Below are 11,115 nucleotides of genomic sequence, written 5' to 3'. Positions count from 1 at the left end.
AAGAAACACCACAAATCACAGGGCAGTCTGTGATCTTTCAGGACAGAGACATCAACAACAGTGACAGGACCCTCAGCGTCTTTCTACTGAAGCTGTCAGGCCCTGCTCAAATTTGAGCCACAAGCCTTTGGATGAAATTTAATTCAGGTCTTGACCAAAGTACATTTATGGTCAGTTCATACTGTAGATCTTCTATAAAATCGACGGTTTACACAATACTCAAAGTTTCATTTCTCAGCTTCATTTCCCTCCCAGCACTTTATGAAAGGCAAAAGCAAAAACTGCTGATGAGTAACTTTGCATCAATGTGTGGAGTATTGCAGCTTTTCATGCAGCATGATAAGGCTTCATCATGACACTGGTGACTATACAATGGTCACCATTCAGACAGAAAGGCAGTTGTTAGAGGGTGAATGGCAGGAACACTGTGTCTGCTGCCTCTTCTCTTGCCTCTGTGTATCAGTGAGTATTCAACAAAGGTTTCTATATTTAACTGCTGGTTCTTACTGCATAATTCTGTCTGTATAATATAAAAATGATTCAATGCATCGAGTTATGCCAAACCTCACAGAAACTGTGCACGGTGGGTATTCTGAATTGCTGCTCGGCACATATATGCAGACCACAGTCAGAGCCTTACCCTCTGCTGCTTGAAGTCACACAGAGGTAACCCACTCGCTCTCTGTCAGCACGCAGTCGCAGACTCGTGAGTGAGGTTGTTTTTTTTTCTTTTGTTTTGCTCTACTCTTAAGAGCTCCATTAGCCACACAGAGGGCACAATATGTTCTGCATTGCTTCTCAAAGTTAGCATTGGTTAGTGATCATGGCCTGTTTTAGGTTTATAAATCATTGGTTTACACCACATTCCTCTGAATTAATGTCACAAATTGACAAACTGACAGTGAGATACAGTGAAGTGTGTAGAACATGTAATTCAAATCAGAGCACGAGCAGAACAAGAGCATGAAGCTGAGATCAAACTTCATTTGCTTCCATCTATAAGGTGCAGGTCACTGAGGTCTTCTGACAGAAACCTGCTGGTGGTTCCTCGTTCTAGGCTGAAAACCAAAAGAGACTAAGTGTGTCTTCAAGGCTGTTGGCTGATAATCTATGGAATGCACTAATATTACATTTGATCTCTGCGGTCTGAATATTTGAAAGAGCAGCTCTACTTATTTGTACACGCTTAATTTTAGGTAGTGGATATTATTATTGTCTTTTAATGTTTGTATTTATTTTTATTGATTATTATTGTGAAGCACTTTCTCTATAGAAACATTTTACCTTCATTTCCCTTCTGTCACTTTATGAAAGCCAAAAGAGACGATAAGTAACTTTGCATAAATGTGTGGAGCTTTGCAGCTTTGCAGTTGATAAAGCTTCATAATGACACTATGTGACTATGCAGTGTCCAATATTCAAACTGAAATGCAGTCATTAGAGAGTGAATGGCAGCAACACTATGTGTGGTGCCTCTTCTCTTTTCTCTGTGTATCAGCGAGTGTTCAGCTACAGTATCTATATTTAATGGCTCTGGTGTTCACTGCGTGGTTCTGCCTTACTTCTGAGAGCAGATATTTTACAGGTACAAAGAAAAACTGGCAGTGACCTGGTGGGCGGGGGATTCCTCTTTCAGGTGTGACGGCGAACACAGAGGTCGCTCTGCAAAAGAGAGTCATTGGAGGTGATGAATGTGAGCGACAGTATCATGTACAGCTCAGAGCAGTTTATCCACATGGACCTTCCAGCTTGTGTGGAGGCTCTTTGATCAGCGACCGCTGGATTCTGACTGCAGCTCACCGTCTGAAGCCAGGAGGGTGAGGAGATCAGAGCAGCAACTAAAACTTGTTTTTGCTATTCAGTAAAAAGTAAAATACATTCAGACAAGATGAGAAATAGAATATGGTGACCATCAGTAATCATGTTTTATGTTTGCTGTGCACATGCAGGACCATGTTTGCAAATCTAAGTGTGCATCAAGGGGGTCCGAACAAGAAGTGCAGATAACAGCAGAAGCTGAGATCTATACAGACAAAGACACCAGCACAGGCAGAGTTCATGACATCATGCTGCTGCAGCTACTAGCAGCTCTGATGTCCATCCTATAAAACTACCTGACTGTGAGTTGTGGATGTTTCTGCTTCAGGTTCATGTGTTCTGACAGATACTGATACGTCGTGCTAACTTCGGTTTTAGATTCAAATGATACATTTATGTTCCTGTGGCTCAAAGTTTCTTGCTTTGAAGTTTTTTTTCTTAAAGTTTCTTCTTGACCTGAGCTCTGTGCTGTGAAGTGAGTTCAGCATATGTAGAATATATTTCCTTTATCTTATCCCAACAGTGGGAATCAGGATAAGTACTCACAGGAAGCTGCTTATCAATTCAAAGCCCTGGTTATCAAGTTAACCAGGGCTTTCAATCCTAATGGATGTGGATAAACTATACTGGCAATGCAGGTTTTAAAAAGGAAGATAAAACTGTAATATTAGAAAAATATGAAGGGTTTAAATGCATAATACAGACTGAAAGTAACAGCTGCTGCAGAAAAACCAGTGTTGTGTGTGTGTGTGTGTGTGTGTGTGTGTGTGTGTGTGTGTGTGTGTGTGTGTGTGTGTGTGTGTGTGTGTGTGTGTGTGTGTGTAAAATTGCTGTAGGGTAGCTTAGTAGTAAAAGCACTATATGAATGTGCAAGCACTTCAGATGCTTTGTTCAATAAGACTGGATGAAATCTATATCAATAAAGTCTAGCCCATTTGGAGACAAGCAAGAAAGACAGCAAAAATCCTGACTGACATCACGGCCTATCATTACACAGGAGAATCTGATGGATCATTAATCAAGTATTTCATTTAATTAATGTTTGAAAGAGAGTTTCAGCTTTTATTCTGTCAGCTACAAACTTTCTGCTGTTTATTAGTTTAAGAGAAAATAAAACTTAATATAACAACAGAATTTAAACATAGGCTGCAAACTGAAAAATGTCTATGAAAAAATGCTATTGAAGAATTTTAGCCCCTCCCACTGACCATGTAGTACAGTAGGAGGGTCTAAAGTTGAAAGTTTCAAGGGATCTTCCAGGAATGGTGATGCTGCTTTTCTGGACAAATGATCTCTAAACTTGAACTTAACCAGAGGGATATAGTACAAAGAAAATTCAACAAGGCTTGGCTTACTTTGTGTTAGCTGGCTTGAGAAAACGTAAAACACCAGTCAGTGTCACGCCGCCGGGTATATCAACTTCTCTTTTAAGCTGTGCTTTCTGCTTCACGCTCCGTGCGCACGCATGTAACAAGGGCTGCTACAAGGCCCTTTAAAACAGGAAGTAGCATGTGCTGCAGTGAGCTTGAATGGTTTCCCAATGCGTTGAGCAAGCACAGTGCAAGCATGCTAGCCAGGTGTGGTGCGTGATGATAAAGTGGTGACTAAAACTCTATAAAGGACATAACTAATATAACAGCAGGTCAGGGTTACTCTTACAATTTTCTCTGGTAAGAAGTCAAAATCCTTCATATAGAACTCTGAAGTTACCTGGAGAGATGAGATCCTGCTTCATAGTACAGGCCTCAGGGCAACATTTCAAAGTTAACGTGCAAAACAATCAATATATGTATTTGTATGTAACTGACAAAAAAAAAGGAGAGAAAAGTGTCCAAACACTTCTTGTGTCATTCCAGAGTTGAGGTCGCAGGTTATGGTGCCACCACTGGACTAGCTAATGAGAAAAGAAGGAAGATGATTTTTAACAAATTTGTTGTATTAAGAAAAAAGAAAACAAACCATCCAAACTGTTACTTTATTAGTAAAGAGATGTTGCAGATATTTGTACTGAAATTGTATTTTGCTTCATTTCTAATGTGTTCAAAGTAAAAACAAGCTTTTCCTGTGAGCTCAGACCATTTTATTTCTTTCTGCTGCATTTCTGCATAAAATACAAATCTGCATCATTTTCTAAAAAAGTGCTTTAAGCTGAACTAATTGTCCCTTTTTTCTAGAACCTGGTGAATCACCCTCTCTTCACTGTGCAGAGACTGAGGTTGTCAGCTGTACAGAGCTCAATGATATTTTACAGAAAAAATTCCCCGAGGTCCACCGAGTCAGGAGCTATCAGCACTGGTTCTGTGGACAAAGTCCTGGGAAAGATATATGTCGAGTGAGTTTGCATGATCCCTCAGCTCACAGCTGCATTTATTAAACATTCAAAATACAGAAAGATTTTATAAACCTGGGAAACTGTATTTCTGTCTTGCAGGGAGACTCTGGTGGAGGAGTGGTTCATAAAGGCAGGATTTATGGGGTCTCTTCTTTTGTGGGAGATCCAGACTTTGTATGCAGAGCACCGGCTGCCTTCATGGACCTCTGTGATCCTGAGTATGCAGATTGGATCAGGAAAACTATCAACCCATAAAAAGCTGTGAGGTGTGGATAACTGTAAACAAGCTGAAATAAATAATCTTTTAGAGTTTAGCTTTGGTTTCTTTTATTCTCTTTGATATAAGCAGTAGAGGATTTCAGAATTTCTGTGTTATTTGCCAAAAGACGTTTTTTCAGCTGCACCCACACACAGTTTCTTTAGATAACTTCAACTGCAGAAAGTAAAAACTCAGCATTAAGTTTCAAATGCAGTTTTAAAGATAATGATAATATGGTGTCCCTGAATACTGAAACTGCAAAAGTTTTTTCTATTGACGGATGAATAAAAGTTGTGTTTTATTAAAAGTTGAATAAAACACAACAGAAATAGAAAAAAAATGCAACAAGGCTGAAAAACTGAACAAACAAACAAAAAACAAACACAAATTACAACAGAAATAATAACAACGATATAAAAAAAATAGAAGTAGAAAAAAACATTCTCATCCTAAAACTTGGTGACAAAGTGGAATATGGTAAGGAAACACTCACTTAAGTGCTGTCATTACTCAAAGGTTCCTGATAATCATGCATGAAGTGATTTCTGGAGGGGAATGAAACTTAACTGAACTGCTCCCTGTGACATTTTGACCTGTCAAACGCAGGCGTAACTCCTGTTATTCATCGTTGTATTGCAGGTCTGCTGTGCACGACGTCTGTGAATCTGAGTAATTTGGTACAGATGAAGGAATAAGACTGCTCAGATGCTTTGGGTGTCACGTAATGATCCCTCAGGTTTGGGTGTCTTTGGTGCCCTTTGATTTCAATCTACCTGCACATTGAACAGAAATCCTGCCATGACAGAACACACTAATGCCTTTTCAAGGGAGAACCGATCCTAATCTGAGCTGTCAGCCCCAAGTTCTCTGCAGTCATCAAATCAAGCATAATCTGGTTTGAACAGGCTCCCTGCCTCACTGCAAAAGCCTTTTTACCAGCTGCTGTTTGACAAATTGCAAAGCCTCTGAAGAGACTTTAGAAAGGGGGGAAAAGGATACGAAGAAAAAGCTGAACAAAAAGCTATCCATGCACTGTTTAACATTTCACTTGGAGTTTATTGACTGTATTCTATCTGTGGATTGCATTATAGCTTCTCTGAGAGCTTTGCTCCCTGAAGATTTTATGATCTGTGAACGCTGAGTCTCTCTTGTGGCTGTAAACCAGTCTGCTCAGCATGGCACTGCATGGCAGAGTTTCTCTCCATTTTTTTGAATCACCTTTGCTCAGTTGTGCTCCTAACTGATCTCCTGAGTTTGGCTGTATTCCTGGACTTTGCCCTTTAGTTACTCTTCAGTCTCTTTGACACACAGGCTGCCAAATTTGAAATAACATTTTTAGTTTTGGAAAAAGAAGAGCGTGTCTAGCAAATTCTTGCAGATTCTGAGCAGATTCTTGTTCTTAAATAGCACTTTTCTACTCAAGCACTCAAAGTACTTTATACACCTCATTCACCCATTCATACAAGCACTTTTCTGTACCTAAGTTCTTTCTAACATTCATACTCTGATGGACACGTGAAAGAGCAGTTTGGGGTTCAGTATCGTGTCCAAGGATACTTTGAGATACAGATCAGATCAGGCAGCGATCGAACCTCCAACCTTCTGATCGGTACTAATTGGACGTTTGCTGCTGCACATGTAGCATCACAGCTTAGAAGATGGTGGTGTGGAAATGTGTTTCCCATTAACAATTGACTAAGAAACTCTTAGTCAAGGGTTAACGTCACTAATGTCAGTATTTTCACTGATCTTCATTAGATTAGATAAACATTGTGCCTTAAACCTGAGCTGTACAGGAAAATAGATTTCTGATACACATGTACATAAACAAATAAAGAGAGATGTTTCCCACCTGCTGAGAAGACAACAAATGCATAACCTGATTACCACCATTAATCTCACATCCACTGATTTCTGGCACCTATAAGTGAGACTGAGTTCACTGTCCTGCTGTCTTGGCCTTTAGGAGAACACAGTGAAACAGATGAAGCTTGCACCAGATGGTGGGAACACAATGATCGTGGTCTTAGACACAGCATCCACACTCTGTACATGATAGTGTGTGTGTGGTGCTGTTTGCAGGAACTTGATGAGGCTTTGCTTAAGTGGAAATCCACTGATGTTCAAGCCCCAGGGAAGTGGGCGGGGGGGATAGGACCTCTGGGGCCCTCTTCCTGATGGAGCCCTACCTGACTCCTTTCACTGCTAAAGCAAGAATGGTGCCACAGCTCATTGAAACAATACTTCATTTCATCAGAATCATCAAATGATTGTGTTAAAAACAACCGTCCAGTGTACTTGCATGGCAAACATCGTGATTAGATATTCAAGAAGAGCCTCTTAAAGATGAAGGTCTGTGTCTCTTGACCTAAACACATAATCCAGTTAAATCTGATTTATGTTCATTAATGCCCCTCACACTGTAACTTAAAGTAATAAATCGGTCACTGATTAATTACAGAAGTACGTCTGTGAGCATAAAGATTTAAGCCTTGGACCATCAGGATAAAATGTGGTTGGGAAACTTAACAAGCTTTGATAAAACTTCATCAGTAGCTCAAGCAAGACCTCAAAACCTTCGATCACCACGGGTGGTTAGCAGACTGTGGTTGTACCATGCAGCCTAACAACATGCAGTAAATTGCAGGTTAAAGCAGTCTGCTTACACATTGTTAAACGAGGGAAGGGAACTAATGTGGCTGTCACATTACCCTTTTGTCCCATTTCATCCCAGGACTTGATTCAATTGCTGCTCACTTTCTACAATACTTAAAACTGATCAGTAGGACCTGAAACTGCAAACATTCAAACATTCAGGCCAACAATCAGTTGGTGAACATATTAATCTACTACAAATAGCAAAAATGAATAAATAAACAGAAGAAAGTTAGAGTGATATCAGAGTCATGCAAGTTTTTGACCAGCAGGTTAAACTCATGCAAATTAGCTTCATCCAGGCTCATGAAAACACTGTCCTGCTTATAAACAGCAGATCATTTGTGTCAGTGTCAGGATGGTTTATATTTGAGCTTTTAGTTCACACAGAACAATTTTTATTAATTGTTTTTAGCGATTACGAAAGTCTGTGAATCCCCAAATTGTTCAGTTGTTCTCTTTGCTCCCCATGAGGTCACTTTCACCATGTGACAAAAACAACACCCCACTCTACACACTCGGGCCACCAGCAACTTTCTAAATCCTCAATAAAAAGCTGACAGGTTGCAATGATGTTCCAAAGAACTTATTAAGAAAACAACTAAATACACAGAAAATGTTATGAAAATTGGTTTATTTTATATCTCATAGTTTTAAATGATGCAATAAAAATATGTATAAAACATCACAAACTGTAATATTTTACAAATGCTTACGTCCTGCTGATGCAATGGAGACATCTTCCAGTGACAGTCTTCATCAGTGTGAGTGTGAGGAGGATCCTAAACCCACCGACACAGAAGTGCATGTTCACAACTCCCTCTGTGCAGGCGGGGTCAGGACCCTCCTCACCCAGGGTGAGGAGGGTTGGTGCTGTGGCCAGTCAGGTATGAAGTGCTGAGAGTGGATCTTTGGTCCTCTGTGCAGCTCTGTCCACTCTCAGCTGCCCTGCAAAGTAATAACACGAGAAAGACGTCATTTTAACACAAAACAGCATTTTCATTGTTGGTAGCTGCAGTATGTTGTTAAAAAAACTATTTTAAACCCAACGTATACACATGAAAAATATAAATAAAGCTAAACCTACAGTGCTGCTGACATAGGATGATGATTTATACCAACTATTGGAAGAATTTTGTCTTCAATACAGTTTGTTGTCAATGTGAGGTGATAACTTACATAGTTGGAACACAGCACCACTCTCCCGTTTTTCACTTGGTCATTCATCCTTCTCATCGGGTTGGTCGGGGTAAGGCTGTCTTCTGGGTGGGGTGTTTGCTCCATCTTGGATGTTGAGTGTCTGAAGTGTTGAATTCTTAGCCACAGGCTATATCTTATGTAAAAACAAGAGACTACAGTCAGTTCACTGCATCATTTTTAAACCTTTTCTACTTATTTGTGTTGAGATTAAGTACAGACTTACCTTTGTCCTGCATGGTGAATTAGGGCTTGGGAAAAACATATATTATTCAAGAAAAAAACAATACATTTCACATGTGCAAGTCAGATGTTCTTATATCTGTAAAAACACAAAGGCAAAGTTTAAAAACACATTCTAACATAAACTAATCAGAGTCACTGTCATCAAGGGAAAGGTTAAAAAGCCTCTCCCAGAAACATCTGACTCCAAAACTACCTGAGGATGTTGAAGGGGCATCAAACTGGTCACTCACCTTGCACCTCTTTGCACTTACCTCTTCGGTGCAGATGTCTTCTCTGCTTCTCTTTTCTGAGGAAGGAGCAGCAGAGGGAGCAGAAGAGGAAGGAGCAGCAGAGGGAGCAGCTGAGGAAGAAGCAGCAGAGGGAGCAGAAGAGGAAGGAGCAGCAGAGGGAGCAGAAGAGGAAGAAGCAGCAGAGGGAGCAGCAGAGAGAGCAGCAGAGAGAGCAGCTGAGGAAGAAGCAGCAGAGGGAGCAGCAGAGGGAGCAGCAGAGGGAGCAGCAGAGGGAGCAGCTGAGGGAGCAGCTGAGGGAGCAGCTGAGGGAGGAGCAGCTGGCGGATCACCAACTGGGGCAACAACTCGAGGGAAGAGTGGGGCATTGGCCTGGCCGAAAGGCGGCATGGCGATGGGGGCAGCACCTGGAGCAATAGGACGTTGCCAATCGTGCCAAAACGGCTCTGGAGGGTGCTCCCGGATGAGAGGGGAATCATCTCTCTCATCCATGGTGTCATACCCAGAGTCATCGCTAAGCCAATCCCCCCACTCTTCTGAGTCGTTCCAGTCAGATGAACTGTCAGTCTGTTCACTCACCTCTTCATCATCTACAGGTAAGTAGGGGCGGTACTCACCATACTCACCTTGCTGTTCACCGACATCTGCATCTGATGCTTCATGAGAAGAAGGTGAGGGTGAGAGAGGGATAAAATACTCACCATACTCACCTTCGCTGATACGCTGGGTATCAGTGTCCTGAGCTTCTGCAGGGCGTTCAACCACATAGTCAAGATGCCCTGTGAGGAAACAATTTTAAAATAACATTAGGAATGTAATATATATATATATATATATATGAAGGTCTTCAAATGAAGGTCAGGTGTGTGCCGTGTGTCATTGTGCTGAAATGAGTCGTCATGTGTGCCAGAAGCTGTGGTTGGATGAAATATGTATATATATATATATATATTTATTTATTTTTTAAAATAAAAACACAACCTCCTTGGCAAGAGTAAGAATTGCACACACAAAGCTCTGCAGGTATGTCTGAAAATGATGGTCAAGTCAAAAACAAACAAACAAACAAACAAACAAACAAACAAACAAACAGAAACTCTTAACTCAGAATCCACATATTTAGAAATGTGCCGTGAGGACAGATACATCTAATCTGTGGTAAACATGCTATCCCTGTGTAAATATCCCCGTGTACAATATCTCTCTCTGCTATCTAATAAGGTTAAAAGCATTACCGTAACAGAAGATGGGTCTTAATGCCATTATTACTACTGTTTTCATATTCTTTTGATATTATTTTATTTGTATTTTTTTATCTTTGTGTTTTGCAGCAGAGAAAAAATATAGTTTATGTCAATAAAGCCTTTGATCCGGAGAAGAAAAGGATGTCAGGAGGGGACCTGGATCTGTGTGTTTACGCCTGCGTGTTCTGACCCGTGACATCTTGAAGATGCCGTTACCACAGAAACTAATTTTTGGGCATTTTACAAATTTTAGTCCATTAAGCTATTTTTAACCATTTCATTTTAAAGAAAAGTGTCAAATTTGAAGCCTTCAAGTCAAAGTAACACCTTTTTTCATATTCATACACCAGTCGTTAATAATTTCTACACCTCTCCCGGAAAATTTAAAACATACAAACAATTTACGGGAAACAATCTTGAATACACATATTTGATCACGTTAAAACTTGATATTCACACTGGAACTTGTTAAATTATTACAGTAATTTACATTTAAAGAAATTTTCAAACGTACCTGCAGCGAAGTCCAGGTGACAGTCGGGGAGTCCGGGTCCACGGCGAGCCATCTTCAAACTTGAAAAACAAAAACAAGTACAAACGATCCACAGATGAAGTACTTGTTATGCGTTCAAGTTATATCCGCTTCCAGTAAAATGTTTTGCAAAACTTAGCTTTCCACAGGCTGAGGTTGGAGCAGGTCGAAACAAGTCCACGAGCAAGTGTAAACAGACGTTTGGAACCTTGTGAAGCATTTATATACCCTCGGCGGCCATGGTTACGGTTGTCAACGTGTACACGTGCACGTGATAGAACTATCCGGTTGTTCAGTCTGACCTCACTAGCCGTGTCTGGGTCTAAACTCCGCTGCAGGTCCATATATCAAACGATCACTATGGCATTACTGAGAGTTGAAAAACTGTCTAAAGTCTTTCATTTTTAATAAAATGATCAGCGTTCTGCTCTACCAGGTGTAACAATTGAGTTTAACATCCAGGCATCCATGAAAACGGAATTTATGACATTTAACAGAGTTAGAAGTTAGCAGGGCGTTAGCTCGCTAGCTTCTATCTAAATACAATATAGCATGTCCTGACTGCAGGGTTTTGGAAACAAATTCAAACGTACAGCTCTGCTATC

General features: G+C 40.5%; 1 protein-coding gene across 1 annotated transcript; it reads right to left on the bottom strand.

Annotated features, from left to right (window-relative positions):
• Nucleotides 1-8,275: 8,275 nt before the first annotated feature.
• LOC147327278 (uncharacterized) lies at nt 8,276-10,712 on the bottom strand. Its single transcript, XM_086297501.1, has 2 exons — nt 10,493-10,712; nt 8,276-9,513 (listed from the first exon to the last, which is right to left on the bottom strand). Exons 1-2 carry the CDS (start codon nt 10,542-10,544, stop codon nt 8,630-8,632), a joined length of 936 nt encoding a protein of 311 aa, XP_086153627.1. The 5' UTR covers nt 10,545-10,712; the 3' UTR covers nt 8,276-8,629.
• Nucleotides 10,713-11,115: the final 403 nt, after the last annotated feature.

This window comes from Aulonocara sp. 'chitande type north' Nkhata Bay, linkage group LG6, assembly GCF_057382095.1.
Source record: "Aulonocara sp. 'chitande type north' Nkhata Bay isolate Kocher_YH1m ecotype deep benthic linkage group LG6, A_spYH_male_GT1.1, whole genome shotgun sequence".
NCBI classification, from domain to species: domain Eukaryota; kingdom Metazoa; phylum Chordata; class Actinopteri; order Cichliformes; family Cichlidae; genus Aulonocara; species Aulonocara sp. 'chitande type north' Nkhata Bay.
Note: the sequence above shows the minus strand (reverse complement) of the source record. Positions and strands in the feature narration are given on the sequence as shown.

Bases quoted from the DNA above. Each gene is read 5' to 3' on its own strand.
- LOC147327278 (XM_086297501.1), bottom strand. From the start codon at position 10,544: ATGGCTCGCCGTGGACCCGGACTCCCCGACTGTCACCTGGACTTCGCT. The intron at 9,514-10,492 runs GTACGTTTGAAA...GTTTCCTCACAG, and splicing joins TCACCTGGACTTCGCTGCAG to GGCATCTTGACTATGTGGTT.